We start from the raw sequence: 25330 nt of genomic DNA on the forward strand, positions 1-25330 counted from the left end.
ACATTTGTTGAGAGGGAGAGAAAGAGGCAGGGAGAGAGACGCGGGTGGAAAGAGGATGAGACCACATTGGACTAGCCCTAACGGAATGGGGAGAAGTGGGAGAGGACCCAGGGGCTGCAGAGCTGGTGAGAGTGGGAGAATCAAGACAGAGGAAGAAACTTGGGGCAAATCAAATGCCTCAGGGAGGCCAAGTGAGGCAAGAACGGAAAGGAGGAGAAAGGCACCGGTTAAGAAGCGGGGATCCTGGCATAACGTTGCAGCTTTGGGTGTGGGACTGGGCGGAAGGGTTCGGGAGAGACAAATGATCTTTGAAGGCCTCGCAGTGCTTGGCCGAGTGCCTGGCACAGAATAGGCGCGCAGTAAATGACGATGAGTAATGAAGGAACTCAGGAACAGTGAGTGAGTAGTGAGTGAGTGACGGAAGGAACGGAGGGTGACGTTGGCTCGGGACCTGCACTGCCGCGGCGGCCGAGAGGGGCGGGGCGTCCCCGACGACCAATAGGAGCCTCGGGTTCAGCCCCGCCCTCGCCCCAGCTCCGCCCAGTGTCGCACGTCGCTCGCCGGTCGCCGGAGGCGCGCGCAGCCGCCCAGCTCCCGGAAGTGCGCCCGGAGCCGGCGCCGCGGGCTGAGGTGAGCGCGCGTGCGGGGCGGTCCCGGCCTCCGTCCGCTCCGGGTCAGGCCTGGTGCCATCGGCCGCACCTGACTCGGCTGGGCGCCCCGGAGCGGTGGAGTGTCTACGGGCTCCCGCGCCCGTGCGTCTGGGAGCGCGCGGGGGACATGGCGAGCGCGAGGCCGGGGCAGCCATGGCTGGGAGTGTACCCTGGGTGCGGGGTGATTTGTGAACCCCGTCCCGGCTCCGCGTTCCTGCGCCTGTGCACCCCGCGGGACCGGCCTGGTCTCTGCGCTGGGATAGAAGGCAGGGTCCTCCCCGCTGCCTTCCCCTGAGGGCATTTTTAAAGATGTTATTTGAAAATGAGCTTAGGAAAGAGGAAACTCGATGGGATGGTGCTCGGAGTCTCTCCCTCTCGTCAGAGTGCTGTCGGCATTTGGGGGGCGCATGGTGGAGACTACTTCTCCGATGAGCAGCGTTGCCCTGGCCTCGAGCACTAAATGCCGGTTACCCCAGCTGCTTGTGCAACCACAAAACGCCCCCACAAATCACCAGACGTTGGCAGTTCTCCCCAAAGCAAAGGCATTAGAGCTTCCTGGGTTTTAATCTGGCTGCCCCTTGTGAGCCTCAGAGGTTCTGATCTGTACACCAGGACGATTGTGAGAATTAGAAATACATGAGCCGAGCCTAATAATGAGCCGATACATAATATATGCTTAACAAGTGGTTACTTATATATGTAACCATGTATGTAACTATGTGTGTATATTAAGTATACTTACCTAGGATGCACATTTAAAAATTCATTCTGTTTGTTAAAGGCTTAATAACAGGTGTAAGGGATGACTTTAATTTTTATTCATAACTAATGGGGGCAATTCTGCATGAGGTCATTGGGATGTAAACGCTATTAAACAATTTTAATACTCTCTAAAGTAATTTAATTTTAAATAGCCGAGACATTTTTCTTACCACGCTACCTGGGAGCATAATATTACTAAAACAAGATTTAAATATTATATAAAATCTGTAGTTTTCCCAAAATGTCATTTCTCTTAAGTATTATCTAAAGTGCTATCTTAATTTAGGAAACAAATTGGAATAAGTTTACAGGTTAGTATCTTTCTATCTAAAATGTTGCCACTTGTAATTTGAAACTCTTGAGCCAAACAGGTTGGATTTACAAAGTGAAGGATCTAAAAAAATATATTTATTCATTTTTTAAGATGTTACTTGAAACTGTAGGTTTACCTGTGGGCAATGCTTTAGTTGCTTTCCAGGTGGTTTGATAGGCTGTTTTTATTATCACTCAGTATGAAAACATATTTTAATTTCCTTTGTGAGTTTTTTCTTTGACTATGGGTTAGTTAACAACGTTATTTAATAATTTCCACAAATTTGGATTTTCTAGTTATCTCTTGTTACTGATTTCTAATTTAATTGCACTGTGATCAGAGAATATATTCCAACTCAGGAAGCTCTAAAGTTTTCCATTTGACCTTTCTGGTTTTTGTTTATCTTGTGTTCCTTTTCTATCAGATTTTGGGTTTGTCAGTGGTGTTTTTTTTTTGGGGGGGGGGTATTGCTTCAATGGCTTTTTAGCAATACTACCTTGTGTAATATTTTTAGAGCTAACTTTAAGGTATCAATCATTTGAAAATTATGCATATAGCCTGTTTTGATGAATAACCTTTTTGCACTTGAAATGGATGTATACTTCACAGTTCTTGGGTCTAGTGTTCTGTAAAGTCAATTAGAGCAAGTCGGTTGATAGTGTTCAGATTTTCTGCCTTTACTGACTTTTTTTTATTTTGGAGATGGAGTCGTGCTCTGTCTCCCAGGCTGGAGTGCAGTCGTGCAATCTCGACTCACCGGAACCTCCGCCTCCCAGGTTCAAGCTATTCTCCTGCCTCAGCCTCTGAAGGAGCTGGGATACAGGTGTGCACCACCATGGCCAGCTAATTTTTGTATTTTTAGTAGATGGTTTTGTCATCTTGGCCAGGGTGGTCTCAAACTCCTGACCTCAGGTGATCCTCCCACTGCGGCCTTCCAAAGTGCTGGGATTACAGGCGTGAGCCACCACACCTGGCCTGGTTTTCTTTTTAAGCAAAAAATAAATTTAATGAGGACCACATAAAAAAATTTGGTATTGGATTACGGTAGACCCTTAACACAGGGTTGAACTGCAGGGATCCATTTATACATGGATTTTTGTCTGCCTCTGTGACTTCTGAGACTGCAAGACCAACCCTTCCTTCTCCTCCTTCTGTTCCTTATCCTCTTCAGGCTACTCAGTGTGACGATGTGAAGATGACGGCCTTTGTGGTGATTGACTTCCACTTAGTGGATAGTAAATGTAGTTTCTCTTCCTTGTACTTTTCTTAATAATATTTTCTCGCCTGGCGCGGTGGCTCACGCCTGTAATCCCAGCACTTTGGGAGGCCGAGGTGGGCGGATCACGAGGTCAAGAGATCGATACCATCCTGGTCAACATGGTGAAACCCCGTCTCTACTAAAAATACAAAAAATTGGGGCCGGGCGTGGTGGCTCACGCCTATAATCCCAGCACTTTGGGAGGCCGAGGCGGGTGGATCACGAGGTCAAGAGATCGAGACCATCCTGGTCAACATGGTGAAACCCCGTCTCTACTAAAAATACAAAAATTAGCTGGGCACGGTGGCGCATGCCTGTAGTCCCAGCTACTCAGGAGGCTAAGGCAGGAGAATTGCTTGAACCCAGGAGGCGGAGGTTGCGGTGAGCCGAGATCGCGCCATTTCACTCCAGCCTGGGTAACGAGTGAAACTCCGTCTCAAAAAAAAAAAAAAAAAAAAAAAAAAACAAAACAAGAAAAAGAAAAAAAAGAAAAAAAAATACAAAAAATTAGCTGGGCATGGTGGCGTGTGCCTGTAATCCCAGCTACTCAGGAGGCTGAGGCAGGAGAATTGCCTGAACCCAGGAGGCAGAGGTTGCGGTCAGCCGAGATCGCACCATTGCACTCCAGCCTGGATAACAAGAGCGAAACTCGGTCTCATAATAATAATAATAATAATATTTTCTCGCCGGGCGCGGTGGCTCAAGCCTGTAATCCCAGCACTTTGGGAGGCCGAGGCGGGTGGATCACAAGGTCAAGAGATCGAGACCATCCTTGTCAACATGGTGAAACCCCGTCTCTACTAAAAATACAAAAAATTAGCTGGGCATAGTGGCGCGTGCCTGTAATCCCAGCTACTCCGGAGGCTGAGACAGGAGAATTGCCTGAACCCAGGAGGCGGAGGTTGCGGTGAGCCGAGATCGCGCCATTGCACTCCAGCCTGGGTAACAAGAGCGAAACTCCCTCTCAAAAAAAAAAAAAAAAAAAAAAAAAAAAAAAAAAAATTCTCTAACTTATTTTATAACAAAAATACAGTAACATGCAAAATGTATGTTAATCAACTATTTAAAGCATCAGTCCAACAGGAGGCTGTTAAACTTTTGGGGAATCAGAAGTTATATACGGATTTTCTACTATGTGGGTGTTGGCGCCCCTAACTCCTGTATTATTCAAAGGTCAACTGTAATTCTTTTGACCTCACTGTTTCGTTTCTTGGGCCCTTGGAAAAATTTGGTGTTTTGGGAGGCTGAGGTGGGTGGATCATGAGGTCAGGAGATCGAGACCATCCTGGCTAACACGGTGAAACCCCATCTCTACTAAAAATACAAAAATTAGGGGCCGGGCGCGGTGGCTCTCGCCTGTAATCCCAGCACTTTGGGAGGCCGAGGCGGGTGGATCACGAGGTCAAGAGATCGATACCATCCTGGTTAACATGGTGAAACCCCATCTCTACTAAAAATACAAAAAATTAGCTGGGCATGGTGGCGCGTGCCTGTAATCCCAGCTACTCAGGAGGCTGAGGCAGGAGAATTGCCTGAACCCAGGAGGCGGAGGTTGCGGTCAGCCAAGATCGCTCCATTGCACTCCAGCCTGGGTAACGAGCGAAACTCCATCTCAAAAAAAAAAAAAAAAAATTAGCCGAGCATGGTGGTGGGCACCTGTAGTCCCAGCTATTCGGAGGCTGAGGTAGGGGAATCCTTTGAAATCCAGGAGGCGGAGGTTGCAGCAAGCCGAGATCACACCACTGCACTCTAGCCTGGGCGACAGAGTGAGACTCTGTCTCAAAGAAAAATGAAAAAATTTGGTGTTTTTTGTTTTTTAGTGTTTAAATGATTTTCCAATGTAGGATAAATTATTTGGGTGAAATGGTAAGGATGAAGACATTGTTTCCTACACCTTAAGAAATAAGCAGCTACAAAAAGCTAGAGTATTGTACTGATCTCTGATTAAGCTGGATCCCCAAGTGAGTGGGTATTTTTTTATTTATTGTTGTGATTAGTCTTAGGGGAGAAATGATGACCACCAAATTCTTCATAACATTTAAGGATTGACCCAATAATCCTATATTATGATTACTTGCAAGAAAGTTAACTAGAAATAGTGGATGATCCTTTTAAAATAACAATATTATTATTATTATTATTATTATTATTTTTTATTTTTTTTTTTTGAGACGGAGTTTCGCTCTTGTTACCCAGGCTGGAGTGCAATGGCGCGATCTCGGCTCACCGCAACCTCCGCCTCCTGGGTTCAGGCAATTCTCCTGCCTCAGCCTCCTGAGTAGCTGGGATTACAGGCACGCGCCACCATGCCCAGCTAATTTTTTTGTATTAGTAGAGACGGGGTTTCACAATGTTGACCAGGATGGTCTCGATCTCTTGACCTCGTGATCCACCCGCCTCGGCCTCCCAAAGTGCTGGGATTACAGGCTTGAGCCACCGCGCCCGGCCACTAAAATAACAATATTATTTTGCCATTTAATATTTCTCCTTCTACTGTCTTAGTTGTGCTCTTCTAAGTTTTGATACCATTCACATAAAATAGTGATTATTTATTTTATTTTATTTTATTTTATTTATTTATTTTGAGACAGAGTCTTGCTCCGTCGCCAGGCACCAGACTGGAGTGCAGTGGCGCAATCTCGGCTCACTGCAACCTCCGCCTCCTGGATTCAAGCAATTCTCCTGCCTCAGCCTCCTGAGTAGCTGGGATTACAGGCACGCGCCACCACGCCCAGATAATTTTTGTATTTTTAGTAGAGACGGGGTTTCACCGTGTTGGCCAGGATGGTCTTGATCTCCTGGCCTTGTGATCCGCCCGCCTCAGCCTACCAAAGTGCTGAGATTACAGGCGTGAGCCACCGTGCCCTGCCTTTAATAGTGATTATTTGTATCACGGCTATAGGAGTATTTTCAAGTTAGTTAGTCTTCTCAACCCTCTTTAACCCTGAGGTTGAAAGTGTCAGGTATGATACTTGTTTTTTTTTTTTCACAAATTCTCAAACAGACCTGTTTCAATATGGCACTCAAAGGAGATCTCTTGGAAATTTCATTATACCTTTTTGGGAAGACTTGTTATTTTTAACTTTCTATTTATTATGAAAGCATCTGAATATTTCAACATTAGCTTTTATTCCTAGGGCACTAATATCTTTTTCCAGTTTCATTTTTTAGAATGCAGATGTAGAAGTGTTCTGTAGAAGAGCCATTTACCTGCAAATCTATAGTGAAAATGCTTCTTATGATGCATTTTATTCTTCATTTTCTCAGGGCATTTGAAGACCAAGAAAGAGCATTAGAAAATGGGCAGGGAGATGGTGGCTGTTTAGGTATGGTACGGTATCAGTAGTTTGCTTTGTGGCTTCAAGTTTATAATCTTTCAAAATAGAATTATGTATCCATTGAGCAATTTCAAAAGCTCCATAGTTGACTCCAAGGCTTCTCGGGTAGGGCATATGAATTTTTTTTTTTCTGAAAATGTGTCCCCCTCCTGTGTATACCACTCAATCTCATTCCCTTTTTAGTCTCATTCCTGGTGAAGACCTAGTTCTTTCCAGAGACAGTTCCACTTCAGAAGCACTTTACTTAAAAGGACTTGCCAGGCTGGACAATGCCCATTGACCTGGGGCAGGCCCTAGGTCTGCTGCCATCACTGGCGAAGGCCGAGGACTCCCAGTTCTCTGGATCAGATGGTGCCCTTCAAGAGGAACTCTCCAGCCCTGAGACTGCACGCCAGCTTTTCAGGCAGTTCCGTTACCAGGTGATGTCTGGGCCTCATGAGACCTTGAAGCAACTTCGGAAGCTCTGTTTCCAGTGGCTACAGCCAGAGGTTCACACCAAAGAGCAGATCCTCGAGCTCCTCATGTTGGAGCAGTTTCTGACCATCCTGCCTGGGGAGATCCAGATGTGGGTGCGGAAACAGTGTCCAGGAAGTGGAGAAGAGGCAGTGACGCTTGTGGAGAGTTTGAAGGGGGACCCCCAGAGACTGTGGCAATGGGTAAGCAGAGGGTATTATGATCTGGGAGTGAAACAGGGCTCCTTTTTGGTCCCATCAGGTGTGTTGCCTTTTTTCTGATACCACTTATGACACCAAATGGGTGGGGCTTTTCATACCAATGGCCAATTCTCTGATTCTCTAACACCAGTAGAGTGCCCAACCATTCAGTTCTGAAGGTAACAGTCTGGAGTTAACGCAACCCCGCAGGTTCAGAGCGCAATCCAAGACGGCTACTCCTGCTCTCAGATGCCAATCACAAGTCCCAGGGGCCACCTGTACTTCTGACAAACTGGCTATACATTCGAAGGTTCCCACCATCTTCTCTTCAAGTTTGATAATTACTTAGAATGACTTATAGAATTCGGGGAAGGATTTTACTTAGCATTACTGACTTATATAAAGGATATAACTCACTAACAGCCAGAGAGAAGAACTTTATAGAGCAAGGTGTAGGGGAAAGGGTATGGAGCTTCCATGCCTCTCCTGGCATGCTACATTACCAGTACCTCAATGAGGTCAACCATTTGGAAGCTTCCTGAACCCCATGGTTTAGGGATTTTTATGGAGGCATCACTACTTTGGCACACTTGATGTAATCATTTGCCATTGATGACTGAGTATCTCCAGCTGCCCTCCCCTCCTCAGAAGATGCGGGGAGAGACTGGAAGTTCCAACCCTTTAATCTCATGGTTGGTTCCTCTGGCAACCAGCCCCCATACTGAAGCTATCTAGGAGCCTAGCATAAATTCAGGTGTGGTTGAGAAGGGCTGATTATGAATAACAGAGGCTCTTCTTTCACTCCTGTCACTCAGGAAATTACCAGGGCTTTAGGAGCTCTTTGCAGGAACTGGGGACAAAGACTAAATGTATATTTCTTGTTAGACCACATCTGGGTCCCCCCCATACCTCACCTAATTCTAATACTCTCTGACTCTGAACACCTTTTAGCTATTGGGGATTGAGGGTAGAGTCTCCCAGCACATTCCACCTTTAGGCTAGAATGTTTGAGAAGGTATTCAAAAGATGCCTGAGTTTTAACTGGTGGGGTATGTCCAGTAGAGGCACAACATTCATGGGATGTCTTGAAGGTCTCCCACTCCTGGTTCAGTCCTCAGCTTTTGCTGTCTTTTGGGATGCTTCTTTCCCTGGTTCCTGCTGGACTAGAAATAAAAGCTGGTTTTCTCTTTCTCTACTCCACATCCCTAGACACTGTCTTATGATATGTTATAGAGGGTAAGCTTTGTATCTTTTAGAGATCCCTACTCTGGATTCTTAAGTAATTACTAATTAACATATGGTCTCTAGATCAGTATCCAGGTCCTAGGACAGGACATCTTATCAGAGAAGATGGAATCTCAAAGCAGCCAAGTGGGGGAAGTGGAGCCCCATCTTGAAGTGGTGCCTCAGGAGTTGGGACTTGAGAATTCATCCTCGGGGCCTGGGGAGCTTCTGAGCCACATTGTGAAAGAGGAATCTGATGCAGAAGCAGAATTAGGTGAGGATGGTGCTGTATGGTGTTCTCTTGGAGAGATTTTGGGACTGTGATTAGTAGGCCTAAGTGTGAGTTGAAATGGTATGCTGCTCAGATTGGGATATCCCTGAGAGGTTTGCAAACAGGGTAGACCTAAATAAACCAATCATGTTTGGGGAGTCAGAGTCTGTGTGTTAAACTGCTTTATGACTGGGCCAGACCATCGGGATTTTGGCTAGGAGGAAGGAGGTGGGAGAAAATATGGGTGAGACTGGAAGGTTGGAGGGAGTTGGAGTTTGTCAGGAAGATAAACACAAGTCTTGAAATATAGATGGCAGTACAGGTATTGTTCTGATTTGTGAAGATTGTTATCTGCTGCTTCTGGGGAGTGGTTAAGGAAGACATCCAGATTCTGAAAACTTCCTCTCCTCACTTCAGCCCTGGCTGCCTCCCAGTCTGCCGGATTGGCGGAAAGGCTGATCAGAGACCAGGACCTCGGAACCTCACTGCTTCCAGCAGCACCTCAGGTGAGCTGAGGTACAAAAAAGGTGAAGGGGAAACTTTTTACCTTTTATAATCTTTCTCCTGCCTCTCTTCACCCATTCCCCATCCTGAGGAAACCTCCGATCTGCTGTCACCATATGTTAGTTTGCTTTTTCTAGAGTTTTGTAAAAATAGAATCATGCCAAATGTACTCTTATCTTTGTTCTTATGCATATAATGTGTATATATATATAGCTTCTTTCAGTGTATTCTCATTTTTTTAAACAGTTTGATTTTGATGTGCCTTGGAATAATTTTCACATTTCACGTAGTTGGGATTCATTGAGCTTCTTAGATCTGTGGGTGTATAGTTTTCATTAAACTGGAAAAATATTTGGCCATTATTTCTAAAGCATTTTTTTTTCTGTCTTGCTTATTTCTTCTCTCCTTTAAGGACTTGGGAAATAATATCTGTGGAATGTGTATAATGATTATGTATATATATATATATGTATCAGAGCTCTTCAAGTTGTCCCACAGCTTACTGATTTTTTTATTTTTGAAAAATTCTATTTTTATGTCTTCAAGTTCATTAACCTTTTCTTTTATAGCATCTGATCTGCTATTAATCTCATCCAGTATATTTTTCATTGTTTTTGAAGTCTTGGTGTTTCATTTAGGACAGTTTCTTTTTTTTTTTTTGAGACGGAGTCTTGCTCTGTCTCCAGGCTGGAGTGCAGTGGCACAATCTCGGCTCACTGCAACCTCCGCCTCCTGGGTTCAAGCGATTCTTCCGCCTCAGCCTCCCGAGTAGCTGGGACTACAGGTGCGTGCCACCACACCCAGCTAATTTTTTTTGTATTTTTAGTAGAGATGGGGTTTCATCATGGTGAGGATGGTCTCGATCTTTTGACCTCGTGATCCGCCTGCCTCAACCTCCCAAAGTGCTGGGATTACAGGCGTGAGCCACCATGCCTGGCCAACAGTTTCTATTTTTATGTCTTCAAGTTCATTAATCTTTTCTTCTTACAGCATCTAATCTGCTGTTAATCTCATCCAGTCTATTTTTCATTTTAGATAAATTTTTCACCTCTAGAAGTTTAATTTGGGACTTTATTATATCTTTCATGTCTATACTTAATGTGTTCAATCTTTCCTCTAGCTTCTTCAATATATGGAATATAGTTATGTTTGTATTAATATTCTTATCTACGGATTACTACCTGTATTGGTTCTGAGTCAGTTTTGATAGATTGATTATTCACATTATGAGATTGTTTTCCTGCTTCTTTGTATGCCTGGTAATCTCTGTCTTTTTTGTTTGTTTGTTTTGAGACAGGGTCTCACTTTGTCACCCAGGCTGGAGTGCAGCAGTGTAATCAGCTCACTGCATGCAGTCTTGACCTCCTGGGCTCAAGCCATTCTCCTGCCTCAGCCTCCGGAGTAGCTAGAATTATAGGCATGTGCCACAATGCTTGGCTAATTTTTAAATTTTTATGTAGAGATAGTGTCTTACTATGGTGCCCATGCCTGGTAATCTTTGATTGGATATCAGACATTGTGAATTTTGCTTTGTGGGGTGCTGGATGTTTTTGTATTACTATAAATGTTCCTGAGCTTTTCTATAGGATGCAATTATTTGGACACAGTTTGTTCGTTATATGGCACCAGAGAAACCTTTAGTCTAGTATTATTTTTTCCATGCCAAGGCACTTCTCTTTGGAGTATTCTGAGTAGTCTGATGCCCCTTCATATACCAGGTTTTCCACTCTGCCTAGTGGAAATATAAACTGTTTCCAGCACTGTGTGAACTCAGAGGATTGTTTCCTCTGATTCTTTTGGGCGGCTATTTCCCAGACTTTGGAGAAGGCGCTCTGTAGATCTCTGGAGCTTTCTGTTTGTGCAGCTTCCTCCTCTCAGATTTTTCCAGCCTGTCAACTTTAACCATCTTGGCCTTCCCAGACTCTGAGCTCCTTGTGCTCATCTCAGGGAGGATCCTTGGCTCAGCCTGGGTTCCCATTCCTGTGCTGCTGCCCGGATCCTCTGTCTAGGTAGTATGTTTGGATAACTAGAGCACACTGAATTTGTTTTCCCACTTTCAGGGATCTTGTTCTGCTCTGCTCTGTGTAATGTGCAATGTCTGAAAACTATTGTTTCATACATTTTGTCCCATTTTCAGTTGTTTCAGAAAGAAGGTAAATCCAACAATTCCTAATACTGCATTTTTGCTGTACATAAAAGTCTCTGGGATAGATTTATCTTGGTATGTAGTTAACAATTCTGAAAAGTTGAATTTTATAAAAATAATTTTTTTTCAGTAACCTGTATACCTTAATTAAAATATTTAAAACACTGAGGGAACTCCTTTTGGGACTTGGCTTGCAATGTACTGTAGAGTGAAGATGAAAATAGAGAGGGCAGTAGGTGGTGCTTAATGCAGTGTTTCAGACCAGGGTCTGAGCTTCAGCTCTCCAGGCTCAGAGATAGAAAAACTCGAATACCAGATTCATAGTTTACTCTGGGGGAAGGTGGATGGGGAGGTGGCAGCGGAGAGACATGCCTTTTTAGTGAATCAGAGGTGCCCTTCTGCCTGCTTTCAAGGTCTTCAGAAACCAGATTGTTAAGCAGGACATTGCTTGGTGAAAAAGATTTGGGTATTCTATGAAATATGTCAACCAGGCTTGGAGGATTATTGTTTCTGTAGTATGTACAGAGTATCCTCACCTGTTCTGGATAACTTAAAGTCAAAAGATTCAAAATCCTCGTCAGCACCAATTTGTTTTTCACAACTGTATTTAAATATACGTGTGTATCTGTATTTCCCTACATTTTAGTTAGCAACGATTCAAGCCAAACAAACAAAAGTCATCCCTACCCAATCCGAATATCCCCTCCAAACTAGCAACAGTTATTTGCATCAGAAAGACTTTGATATTTAATGGAATCCTTTAGAAGTAAAGGGAATTTTTAAATTAGTCACTCTCTCTAATCTCTTAAATAAATGAGAAACTTCATAAATAATGCCAGAATAATGATATGGTATCACTACCACTACACAGTAGTATTTCATTAGTAGAAACCATGGCTCAGTTGGAACCTCACATAGACTCCAGCAATGCATTTATTCACCTTCCGCTGTTTTCAAACTTAAAGGAAAGGAACACAGTGTAACTCAGTGCAAGTCAGTTGTGGTAATATCTCATAAACCCACAAGATGGTGCTGGTTCCACACAAAAATAGAATTTTCCCATCAAATCCCATGCTTCTGTCTTTCAGGATAGAAAGTTAGGTTTTCCCTTCTCTTCCAAATAAGAGAAAAAGGCAAGCTGGCTGCCACTGGTGTCTTGCCTCTTCAGTAGGAGATTTTATTGGAATGTCTCCAGCTTCTTGGCAGTTCTTTGAGTAAATTTGTGTCTTTAAGCTGGAGGTACCCTGTTAGTGCTCCTGAAGCAACTTTTCTGGTTTTTGAATGAGCTGATTTTGACCCCTGGGGGTTTTGGTGGCTGTATCCTTTGCTGCCTTGTACTCTTCTTGGTAGCTACTGTTCTGCTGCTCATGGAATAGGTCCTGTGTCAGCAAGCCAGGCAGCCAGGTAGATGTTACTGTGACCAAAACGACCGAGAACTCCTATATTCAGCAGTGTTTGCTCAAGTGGTTATTTTTAGGAGGTTGTTAAAATAGCTACATTCACAGAAGATTAACAGAATAAATGCTAGCTGTTTATACATTAAAAATTTAAAAATTTAAATTAAAAGTCACATTAAAAATGTGGTTATAGTTAATAGTTGACTATGTAGGCCAGGTGCGGAGGCTCATGCCTATAATTCTAGCACTTTGGGAGGCCAAGGTGGACAGATCACCTGAGGCTGGGAGTTTGAGACCAGCCTGACCAACATGGAGAAACCCCATCTCCACTAAATATACAAAAAAATTAACTGGGCGTGGTGGCGGGTGCCTGTAATCTCAGCTATTCGGGAGGCTGAGGTAGGAGAATCACTTGAAGCTGAGGGTTGGAAGTTGCAGTGAGCCAAGATCGCACCATTGCACTCTAACCTGGGCAACAAGAGCAAAACTCTATCTCAATAAATAAATAAATAGTTGACTGTGTAATTAAGTATAAATTGAGGTCACTTTTCAGCTTTCTATCCCATCCACCCAAAAACATCCAAACTCTCTTTCGTTTGTTTGTTTGGCTTAGCACCTGCTAATTAAACACTTTTTGGTGTCTCCTTTCTCCTTGAGCCGTTTCTACTTCCCTTTGATGTGCTAGGGGGCAGACTTGATTTAGGACTGAGAGTAGATTAGTCCGTTTTCACACTGCTGATAAAGACATATCTGAGACTGGGCAATTTACAAAAGAAAGGGGTTTAATTGGACTTACAGTCCCATATGACTGGGGAGGCCTCACAATCATGGTGGAAGGCAAGGAGGAGCAAGTCACATCTTACGTGGTTGGGGGCAGGCAAAGAGAGAGCTTGTGAAGGCAAACTCCCGTTTTTAAAGCCATCAGATAATGTCTTATTCACTATCACGAGACCAGCACAGGAAAGACCTGCCCACTTGATTCAATTATCTCCCACTGGGTCCCTCTCACAACACGTGGGAATTATGGGAGCTACCAGATGAGATTTGGGTGGGGACACAGACCAAACCGTATCATAGAGCGCCTTCCCTGAATCATATACTGTGTACAGCAGGAGGATGACTGAGTAATTCCTCTCCTCATTTCCGTTTCCTGAAGCCTGGCTATTCATGACTGTCAATTTTGGGTTTTCTGAAAGTGTGCAGAATCCCTTAATTCTCTCTGCAAACCCTTGGGGTGAGTTTGGGAGACTGCATGTGATAGTAATAATATATATTACCTACTGAGGACCTATTTGCTAAGGGCTTTATTTCATCCCGGCAACATATAGCGAGTGCCTCTTCTGTCCTGGGCAGAGTCTTGGGAACTGGGAAGGTATTATACAATGGAGAGTATGACAGACAGAGTCCTTTTCTCATGGAGCTTACATTGCTGGTAGAGGCAGCAATCAAATACTTACATGTGTGCATATGCACATGTACATACACATAAATATTTAATAAGCAGATACATTCTGTGAATAAAACAAGTACAGTGTGCAATGAAAACAGGTGATACTTGCATTATTTATCTCAAACCTCCCAACACTTGTTTGAGTTTAGTGCCATCATTAGATGAGGCCTGAAACTCTGGAAGGTTAAGAAACTTGCTCGAGGTTACACAGCTAGAAAGTGGCAAGGTAGGGACTTAAAACTCAATATGTCTGACTCCAGAAAATGGGCTGCTGATCCCTCTGCTCTACAATCTGAGCTTCTAGTAGTCAACTTCTTGGTGGAAGATTGAAATCTGAATTCATGAAAGCAGACCCTAGCTATATGGTATTCTCAGTTTTATGTCTCCAGTCTGTTGTTCCATAGGAAAAGCAGGGCTTCTTTTGGAGATTGTGGGGGGACACCTTGCTCCTGAGAACCCACCAGTTTTTCACTATCTGATGTTAGACTTTAAGAGCAGAACTATAAGAGATTTCAAGTATGGCTATAACATCTCTCTTCTCTGAATATACCAATCTTTGTTTCAGGGTAAAGCTTACAATGCAGTTGACTCTAACTACATTTTACTGATTTGCACTTGCTTTTCCAACAGATTCTTTTCTAACTTCTTTCTTTTGCTTTTGGAATTTCCTTATTTTAACTAAATAGTGGGACTACCAGGCTCTTCCTGTTCAGAGATCCCTAGTACAAGCACTTGAGTTTTAAAAAAAACAAATAGTATGGAAAAGGCTCCTGTCCTCTGTATGTTCTCCATTTTTAAATAATTCAGCTGAAAAAATGCAGAACGTAAAGTCTAGATGTTTTCCAATTAGGGAAAGAAATACTGATGTAGAGACTGTTGTTTTCCCTTTGGCCTCTTCGTTCCTTGCACCACTCTCCTGGGATTTCTTAGGTCTTGCAATGGCCAGGATACTATGGCATGTTTCTTTCTTCGCAGCTTTCCTTTAGGCAGGGAAGGCAGGTTCAAATACCCTCATTGGATATTTGGAGTCATGGTATCTCATTGGAGTCATGGTACTGTATTTTTTTTTTCCCAGGAACAGTGGAGACACCTGGATTCTACTCAAAAGGAGCAATACTGGGATCTCATGCTGGAGACCTATGGGAAAATGGTCTCAGGAGGTGAGGGCGTGGGTTAGCCTGATGGAAGGAGAAGGATGTACTGGAAAACAGGCATTTTCTATGCACTCTTAGAGACATCTGCTGAACTTAAAATTGCTAGATGAAGGAAATCATTAGAGGCATAGTTGGGAACTGGGGCAAGTTGGAGATAGCAGAATTATAGTAAGAACTTCCTTGTATTGAAAGTATTCAGTGTGCCAGGAACTGTGTGTGGGTACATTGCATGGAGTAACTTCTTTAATCTCTGAAATGGATGATGGTATTCTCATTTTAAGCCTGATGAAAGTGAATATCAGATCAAATACTTAGCCACTGCCACATAGCTCATAAGTGGGCTGAGTTATGATGGAACTCAGTTGTGGCTGGCTCTGAGTCCATGCTCTTTTCTAATAAACCACACTTGTCAACCAACCATTAGTGGCATCCCAGTCATGATTCTCACACCAGCCTGCCAGGCAGTCTACAGACATTTCTGTTCACCTGCCTAGACTCTTGTTTTTGTGGCCTTTACCGTCTGTCAAGGTCATCCTGTGAGTACTGGTGTCTTATAAGCTCCACACGCTGTTCTAAGGTGAGTTTCTACAAGTGTCCACAGCCTTCATATTTTCCCTGATGTGTAAGGTGCTCCTTTGAAAGACACAGCTTGAGCTCCCAGCTTCCCCATTCATCAAGGCCCACCATACATCTTTCTCTCTACAGCAGGCATTTCCCATTCCAAACCTGACCTGACTAATTCAATAGAATATGGGGAAGAGCTGGCAGGACTGTACCTTCATGTCAATGAGAAGATCCCAAAACCCAGCTGCATAGGTGAGTAATCTTTCATTGGTCTGGAATCATTTCTGACTGCCTATCATTACATTGGAGGTGACTGGGGAGCTGGTGAAGGAAGTGTGTGTTGGAGGAGGGAATATTCCATTACGTTTGTTATAACTAGCCATGATCTGATTGGTTCGATTTGAATATTGAGATTGAGTCTACTTATCTCTGGCTGTTGGGCTGTTGACACATATTTAACCATGGAAGGAAGACCACACGTCAGACCTGCTGCCTTTAATCTTGTCTGTTGTTTTAGCATTCTTTCTCAGAAAGAATTAAGATTCACACAAATTGAGACCAATACAAACAGAGTAGAATTTCATTGCAAAGGATTATGTCACAGCCATTATTACCCTTCCTAGCAAGAAGTTAAAGTATCTAGACATAAAACAAACAGAAAAACATGTTTTATCTAATCCCTATGCACCTAACATTTATTAAACAGCAACATCAACAAATACTTCTTATAAATAATTTAAGACTGGGAAAGAAGAAATGTGAACTTGTGCTCTTGAAAAATACCAGTCAACCTTTGCTTTCTACACTTGTTCCAAAACATTCAAGTTATGTAAAACCTAACTGTGAAACCTACACACACACACACACATGTACACACACTTTTATATATACAGTAAATCCCAGAACCTCAGAGGAAGAAGAGGACCAAGGATGGGTATTGTTGGGGAAGCCATTCTTTCTCCCCAGTGAGATCTAATTAATTATTTTCTTTTGCTCATATACCACAGAGAGAGCAATTATTAGTTGAGATATATTTGATTTTAATTTTACGCAACATACTTATCATGCTATTTTACAACGATTTCTTCTGGAACAGTCTTTTTCAAACTGCATTGCATAACCAATTAGTGAGTTGTGGAATCATTTGATAGAGTTACAACCAGCGTTAAAAAAAAGAAGCAATACGATTGAATAGGAAATATCAGATGCAGGGGTGGGTCATGTTTCAGGAAATATTTGTTTAAAATATATGTCTGTGTACTGTGTTTCTATATAAATATATTGATTGCTGCTGTAGCTTGGGCTGCTGTAACAAAATACCATAGACTAAGTTACTTAAACAACAAACATTAATTTCTCACGTTTCTGGAGGTTGGGAAGTCCAAGATCAGGGTGCTAGCATGGTTTGCTGACCTCACTTTTCTTGCTGTGTCTTCACATAGCAGAGAGGGGGGTTGGCGAGAAGGGGAGAAGAGAGGGGGAGAGCAAGGGAGAGATGGGAGGGGAGGGGAGAGAGACAGAGGGGGGATAGGGAACTAATCCCATCATGAGGACTCTGCCCTTAGGACCTCATCTAGATCCAAGCCCTCCCAAAGGTCCCAGGCCCCATCTCCACATACCATCATATTGGGGCCTAGGGCTTCAACATAAGAATTTTGGGGGATCACAATTTAGTCCATAGAACCTACTGTGGGTTGTAGTCAGAAAAAATATTGCTTTGGAGGTTGTTGCAATAGGATTTTTTTTTTTTTTATAGACATATTTTTTAGAGCAGTTTTGGGTTTATAGTAGAATTGAGTGGAAGGTACAGAGATTTCCCATATCACTCCTAGTAGTCTGATCTTATTTGCAATATATAGCTCACTGTATTCCTACTCATTTTTTGTTTATTTTTCCTTTATTCCACTTGCTGACATGGTCCCAGTAGATCCTGCCTTTTACTAGATATGAGGAGTCTACAAGGGCCATCCTGCCTATGATAGGCAAAAAAAAAAAAAAGAAAAAAAGCTATTATAGGTTCCCGTCTCCACTGAAAAAAACAAAACAAAACTTAGCTGGGTGTGATGGTTGGCACCTGTAATCCCAGCTACTCGGGAGGCGGAGGGTGCAGTGAGCTGAGACTGCACCATTGCACTCCAGCCTGGGCAACAAGAATGAAACTCTGTCTCAGAAAAAAAAAAGGAGATGTGGAAAGAGGTTTAGGAAGATGAATCTGGCAGCAATGTGTAGGACAGATAGGAAGGGAACACTTGGAGAAGAGGATCCTGCAGATAGTCAATGCAGGAGTCCACGTGTGCAGGGAAGAGACCTAGAATAATTGTTGAAGTAACCAGACAGGAAAGGCCTGGTTTGAAAAATACAACAGTTTGCCACTTTACCAGATCTGGACTCAGATCAGGGGCAAAAGTCAATGTAGCAAGTGAATGTGCTCTTATAGTTGACCACATGGAAGAACAGCTTCTAGTTAAAACAGGCCAGCAGGGGGCAGTCTCAAAAAGCCATTTACTTACACTTCTAATCAAAATCCAAAGGATTAAAGTTTTTAAAGTAGTTAACTGGAAGAATATAACATGCAAGAATATTAAAAAAAAAGTTTTGCAAGAAGACTGTTTCATGAATGTTAGATCTGAAAATATTAAGTGTTGTATTATAAAGGTAAACATCATTAAAATGGTGTGATGCTGATAGAAAAATAAATGCACAGATCTGTGGAACAGAAAAGGGAGTCTAGAAAGAGATGCTGGTCTGTATAATAATTTAACATGATCAAGGCTGGCACACTGGCTCACGCCTATAATCCCAGCACTTTGGGAGGCCGAGACAGGCAGATCACCTGAGGTCGGGAGTTCAAAACTAGCCTGACCAACATGGAGAAACCCCATCTCTACTAAAAATACAAAATTAACCGGGCGTGGTGGCGCATGCCTGTAATCCCAGCTATTCAGGAGGCTGAGGCAGGAGAATTGCTTGAACCCAGGAGGTGGAGGTTGCAGTGAGCCAAGATCGTACCATTGCACTCCAGCCTGGGCAACAAGAGCGAAACTCCGTCTCAAAAAAAAAAAAAAAAAAAAAAAATACCCCCCACCACCAAATTAGGATAACTAAATTGGTAAAAAACACTTTTCATCAACATGACAGATAAATGATTGTTTTTGTTAATATAGAAGGATTGAAAGCAAGTTGATACGAAAAATGTACTTTCCCAGTAAAATATGGGCAGCAGTCTTTAAGTATGAAAAATAGCTCATAAATGTGATAAAGATTCATCCTTTTATAACTTAAAAAGTAAACTTTAAAATGATGAAAAATCATTTTTCTTCCATCTAAATGGCATATGTTTAAAAATATTCAATATTTAAGTATTGAATACCCACTTCCCCCTCTGCCCAGTTTCACATATGAGAGGATGGCAGAGTTGTTCTGGAAGTTGGGTTACCTGTAGGTGTCAAGAGCCTTAATACTTATGCCAGTTGACACAGTAATTCTACTTTGAGAAATTCCTTTGAGATATTAATGAGAAATGTGGGCAAAAACTTACGAAGAAAAATGCTGATCACAGCATTATTTATAGTAGCAAAAACGTAATAAACAAATTAGATTTCCATGGTAGGAGAACAAATTATGTGTTTATTGTGACATCTTCTTGATGGGCCATTGCTCAGCTTTTTAAAATGATATTTATAAAGGCTTTTTTTTTTTTTTTAAAGACAAGAGAAAGTACCTTTGCCATTTGAGGAATATGTTCTGAGGGTTAATTTTATATTTAGATTCAGGGACAATCTAAGGCTTTTTGACCTAACAAATTCAGATTTAGTTCTCTAGAAGATGCCTAGATCCCTGGCAGACAATTGAAAAGACACTAATATATGAAAGAGAAAGGTAAATGGCATCTTTAGATCTATACAGATAAAATAATTTATAAAAGTTGAAAATCTTACCACCAAAATAAAAATTTTCTATATGCATAATTAAGTAGTATAACCAAAAACCCAAGTTATGATGAGAAAAACAAACGTCCAGTTGTTAGTGTGATTTAATAAAGTGCATGTAAATACTATATTCAAGCACAGATCAAAGGATTCACTTTTATAGTACAGCCTCACTGCATTGTGACTGTGGTAAAATGACACAATGCATTTCACAAATTTGGGGTGTCTTATGAATGGGAGAGGGAGATTCCATATTAAATTGATTAATAAATACCACCATTTACAATTAAATGCTACCTAGCTGGATATAGAACTGTATATACAATATGGCCCAAATTATGTCAGAAAATAGCATATACATGCATACATATAGGTTAAAAAGACTGAAAGGAAATGTGTGCTCATAGTTGTTATCTCTGGGTACTAAGACTGAGGTGGATTTGGTTTTCTTCTGTGTATGTTTCTATATGTTCAGTTTTTTTTAAGTTATCATATTTATCTTTTTTATATAATCAGATAAAATCATTTTAAAAGCAGTAGTATACTTGTTTTTTTCCAGGGCCTTAAGAAATACATGTGGCTTATTTATGGAGGGATCAGGACAGCACTTTGAGTGCTCCTCTGTTGTTTAAAAGTCAGCTCCAGAGCTGAACCAGTTAGCATTGAACCCAGGACAGGGAAAGTAAGTTCTGGCATTCAGGCCATATGGTAGCTTTCTTCTCACTTACTAATGCCCTCTTACTAATGCCTTAAAAAAAAAAAAAAGAAAATGAATGTTTTTTGATGACCTTCTCTTTGACATATGAGTTAGAAAACAGGGCAAAGCACTTGAACCATTTCAAATCTTTGCTCTTCTTTTAGGAGATAGACAAGAGAATGACAAGGAGAACCTAAACTTGGAAAATCACAGAGACCAGGAGCTTCTGCATGCTTCTGTTCAAGCCTCAGGACAGGTACCTTCTCAGGTTTCCTTGAGGGGCTTCTTTAGTGAGGATGAGCCAGGATGCTTTGAAGAAGGAGAGAATCTCCCTGAGGCTCTGCAAAACATTCAGGATGAGGGAACAGGGGAACAGCTCTCTCAAGAAAGGATTTCTGAGAAACCACTCGGTCAGCATTTGCCTAATCCTCATTCAGGAGAAGTGTCCACCGTGTGGCTTGAGGAGAAGAGAGAGACCTCCCAGAGGGGTCAGCCAAGAGCCCCCATGGCCCAGAAGCTCCCCACCTGTAGGGAGTGTGGAAAGACCTTTTATAGGAATTCTCAGCTTGTTTTTCACCAAAGAACTCACACCGGAGAGACATACTTTCAGTGCACCATCTGCAAAAAAGCCTTTCTGCGGAGTTCAGACTTTGTGAAGCATCAGAGAACTCACACAGGAGAGAAGCCCTGTAAATGTGATTACTGTGGGAAAGGCTTTAGTGACTTCTCAGGATTGCGCCACCATGAGAAAATCCACACGGGAGAGAAACCCTATAAATGTCCCATCTGTGAGAAAAGTTTCATTCAAAGATCAAACTTTAATAGACATCAGAGGGTTCACACAGGAGAGAAACCTTATAAATGTTCCCATTGTGGGAAAAGTTTCAGCTGGAGCTCGAGTCTTGACAAACATCAAAGATCCCACCTAGGAAAGAAGCCCTTTCAATAGCCGGTCACCACACTCTGCCCATCTCCATCTCCCAGCCTATTAAAAAAAAACCACTCAGCTCCAAGAAGAATTTTATGTCTCTAAGAGGATACCCGATAGCTCCTTTTCTCATGGATTGGAGAGGAAAGAATCTGGACATGGCTTTGGACTTGGAGGATATCTTGGACTGGATTTCACAATGGCTTAAATTCTTGATTCTGCCTCAAGGAGAAAGAATACTCTTCATGTTTCCATTCATCCTTCCTTTGGACTTACTGGGGAAAAAGTCTAAATGGGAGATCCAGTTTTAGAAGTGCTTTCTGGGAGGCATTTAATGGGATTAGCTGTAGTCACTGCTTATGGGAAGAACCTGAGATCAGCCCCTTAAAGTGGGTTCTAGAGCAAGTCTTCTGTTCCAGAAGGAGAGAAGGGGAGACACATAGTGGAGCAGTGAGCTCACATGTGTTCTTTGTGATGGGGTGAAAAACTAACTTCAAGTGTTTCTTGTTTGAAATAAACTTAGCAGAGTCTCTTCCTATCTTGTTTGTTTGAAGTATTCACTATGTGTTTGACTGTATTTCAAAGCACATTATTTCATAGAGGACCCTAGGCAGTTGAGCTCCAAAATCAGCCCCTGTAAACCTATCAAGTTCGTCATGTAGCAGAACAGTAATAGGAAAGTGCTAGCCTCATGTTCAGAGGGTGAGAGTTTGGCCAGTGCTGGCAATCCCTTTATCTCAGGTAACTTTGTTTTTGGTGGCCTCTTTCTGAGCCAACCTTCCACTTGATCTCTTGCTTCAAGCCGCCCCTCTTTCTCCTGGCATCCCACATGGGCTATCATTTTTGCCAAAGTGCTCTATGCTTTAAAATTACCTTTATTATATTCTCATTTTGTCTGTGTTAGGAAGAAATCAATAGTATTGATCTAATTTATAATACTGTCTAGAGGTTTATTAACACATGTATCTAAACTGTCCGATTGTCCTTGTCTCCACCAGTTACATGCCTCAAAGTGTCCTGCCTGTATAGTGAGACTTCCCCCTTCCCCGCCATCTTCCACCTCCTTCTTTTTGCCTGATCATCTTATTATACTACTCTGGGTGAGGCTCAGGAAGGATAATGCCAATGTGGACAGAGTTATTTCCCTGAAAACAGATTAACCTGTAGTCAGTAAGCTGCAGTACATTACTAGTTGATGGGAGAGAAGGGACAAAACCCAAGCTGGAGTTCTTGGATTCCAGCAGTAAAATTTATTAACTCCCTTACATCATGCTGATGAGAAATAAGGCCTCACTTAGGGGGTGCAGGAACTGCAAGGAAGAAAGTGGGAAAATTATAGAGGAATTAGCATTAGATTCCATATTCTGTATGGCAGAGATTTATAGGATGATGGGATTCGAGGTTTTAAATCATGGGTTCTCAAACTGTGGCCCCCGGACCAGCAGCATGGGCAATTTGTTTAAACTTACTGAATCAGAAATACTGAAGGGCAGGTCACAGCAATCTTTGTCTTAACAAACCCTCCAGGGGATTCTGATGCTTGTTCAAATTTAAGAACCACTGTTGTAAATAGTAATCAAAAAATTATGTGTCTGTGGGAATAGACACGTAAGGAATACTGGGTCCTCCCATACTTTTCTTACAAATAAGCTGCCTCATAGAGCCTTTTAAAACTCATCCAAACTGTGGAACCCATCAGACTTGCAGTGAAAATTTCTTCCACAGAGATAAATCTAGAAAACTTTTAGATTAAAAGCTTTAAAGGTTTCTTCTTCATTTCCTCTTAAATGATTTAAAGAACGGCAGAGATACTTCCTCTTTACTTGTTCACAGTTGTATCCACAACAAATAGTAGGTGTTAGGTTAAAACGTATTGAGTGGATGAATGAATTAATGAAGGATAAATATCAGTATAGACCTCCCTTATCCTCTGCAGCAGGGATCAGCAATACAGCCCTTTGCTTGTTTTTGTAAATAAAGTTTGTTGGAATGCAGTCACACCCCTTCGTTTACTCATCATTTATGGTTGTCCTACCGTGGAAAAGTTGCAAAGTTCAAACAGAAGCATTGTGGCCTGTAAATAATAAGGTATTAACTAACTCGTTCTTTATAGAAAAATTTTGGTGACCCTGCTCCAGGGTAGTGTTTCTCAAACTATAATGTGCATACACATTTCTTAGAGAGATTGGTAAAATGGAGATTCTGGATCATGGGTGATGCCAATACCACTGGTCCAAGGACTGAATGGAGTAGCCTGGAGCAAGAGTACCTAGGATAGTGTGTATAACAAGGTCAGGGCCCAGGTGTTTGTGGCTTATTTCTCTTGGTCTCTACATGATCATTTGTGACTCAGCAGCTCTCAGATCTTGGGCCAGACACAGTTGAGTAAATCATTTTATTAAGAAAGGTTTAGCATTATGAAATTCTCCTCTTCTAGTTCCTGGGTCCATAATCCTCCAGCTCAGCCTCACTTTAGGCATATCTCTCCAAGTTCCCTAGAGGAATTCTACAGAATGTGAGTGCTCATGGTTTGTTATCTTTCTAAGTGTCTGCGGTCACCCTTCACCCACCTGTCCCTCTGGGCAGCCTCCAAGCCCAGCCTTTTTCTTTTCTCAGTGGCTCTGCAGGAAGCTAAATCTGGAGAAGCAAGGCTACACCAGCCAGAACCCACTTGGATGGGTTTTCCTTAGTCTTCAGGTTGAAAGTCCACACATAGGTGGGTCCCCGCTGACTAGTCTTGTACACAGGACAGCAATAGACACTGCGGCAATCCTGCTTATCTGCAAGAATGGCCTTGATGAACATCACAGGCATAGAGGGTGTCAGATCCTTCAGCTTTGCCTCTGTAATGATCCCAGCCTGAGGATAAAACATGAGAAGAGGCACCTTAGATGCAGGCTGTCTGAACACTGTCCTGCTTTACTGTTCTGTTGGCTCTTGGATGGGTTTCCTAGGGCTGGTGTAATAAAATGCCACAAACTTGATGGCTTGAAACAACATTCCCTCATAGTTCTGCAGGCCAGAAGTCCTAAGTCAAAGTGTGGGCAGATTTGGTCCTCCTGGAGGTTCTGAGGCAGAAACCATCCCATACCTTTCCTAGCTTCTGATGGTTGCTGGCAATCCCTGGAATTCCTAGGCTTGTAGATGCATCACTCCAATCTGTCTCCACCTTCATAGGGCATTCTCGTCTGTGTCTCTACATGGTCGTGTGTGTGTGTGTGTGTGTGTGTGTGTGTATGTGTGTTTGATGTAATTTGTTTAACTGCAAGCTTGTATGGAATGAATACATTTCCTACTGCTGATAGTACTCCAAGAGACTGTTACTTGCTATATCTAACAAAATGGTAACCATTATAAAACATGTCCCAACAAAATTTTCCGTCTCCTTTTTCTTTTAGATTCTTTTTTTAAACATGTCAACTCATAGATACAGGGGGTGCATGTGCAGATTTGTTACATGGAAATGTGTGATGCTGAGGTTTGGAGTATGGATTCATCCTCACCTAGTTAGTGAGCATAGGACTGGACAGGTAGTTTTTATTAACCCCCATTCTTCCCTCCACCCTCTAATAATCCACAGTGTCTATTGTTCCCATATCTATGCCCATCTGTGTGGTCTGTATAAGAGTACCGGTCATTGGATTTAGGGTTCATGATAATCCAGTATGACCTCATCTTAACTAATCAAAGACCTTATGTCTAAATATTCATTCTGGGATTATGCCTAGACATGAATTTTTTGGGGTACTACTGAACCAAGTATATCTCTATGTGCATATTCACATGGCCTCCTGGGATCTTCTGGATCTTCTAACAATTTTGCCCCATTAGCTTTATCTTGACTGCTAAGAATAGTTTAGTGTCACCTGTCAAGTGGGATATTTGACTACGCACTCTTTCCAGATTGTGTACAAGTGTACACTTCTAGAGTTATCCATTCTTGTTCATTTCATTTACCCCAGGCATCTGTGCTTGTTTTCCAGTTTCTTATCTGTGACAAAATGTCTTCTCCAATCTCATGGTGACTCAGGTTTTTATTAGCCTTTGATGAGGAATCCTTTCAAAATGCCACTTTAAGCGATACCTACTGGC

General features: G+C 42.3%; 2 protein-coding genes across 6 annotated transcripts in view; one reads left to right on the forward strand and one right to left on the reverse strand.

Moving 5' to 3' along the window:
* The first annotated feature begins 586 nt into the window (after window positions 1-586).
* ZNF18 (zinc finger protein 18) lies at window positions 587-21776 on the forward strand. Of its 5 annotated transcripts, none has more exons than XM_012453052.2 (7): window positions 587-630; window positions 6505-6977; window positions 8283-8472; window positions 8887-8975; window positions 15042-15126; window positions 15826-15936; window positions 20475-21776. In XM_012453052.2, the coding sequence occupies exons 2-7, from the start codon at window positions 6591-6593 to the stop codon at window positions 21257-21259; spliced, it is 1647 nt and encodes a 548-aa protein (XP_012308475.1). In that variant the 5' UTR covers window positions 587-630; window positions 6505-6590; the 3' UTR covers window positions 21260-21776. The 5 variants fall into 5 exon arrangements, with proteins under 5 accessions (XP_012308475.1, XP_012308478.1, XP_012308476.1 ...); XM_012453055.2 differs by having other exon boundaries at window positions 15829-15936; XM_012453053.3 differs by lacking the exon at window positions 587-630 and adding an exon at window positions 834-1723.
* Window positions 18768-25330, reverse strand: part of DNAH9 (dynein axonemal heavy chain 9) — a 368705-nt gene continuing 362142 nt past the window's right edge. Inside the window, exon 69 of the mRNA XM_064378055.1 lies at window positions 18768-24097. Coding sequence (XP_064234125.1) covers window positions 23870-24097 — 228 coding nt within the window. The 3' untranslated portion in view covers window positions 18768-23869. The remainder of the gene's footprint in view (window positions 24098-25330) is intronic.

Source organism: Aotus nancymaae, unplaced genomic scaffold (assembly GCF_030222135.1).
Source record: "Aotus nancymaae isolate 86718 unplaced genomic scaffold, 86718_ANA_hifiasm-v0.15.2.pri h1tg000018l, whole genome shotgun sequence".
NCBI classification, from domain to species: Eukaryota; Metazoa; Chordata; class Mammalia; order Primates; family Aotidae; genus Aotus; species Aotus nancymaae.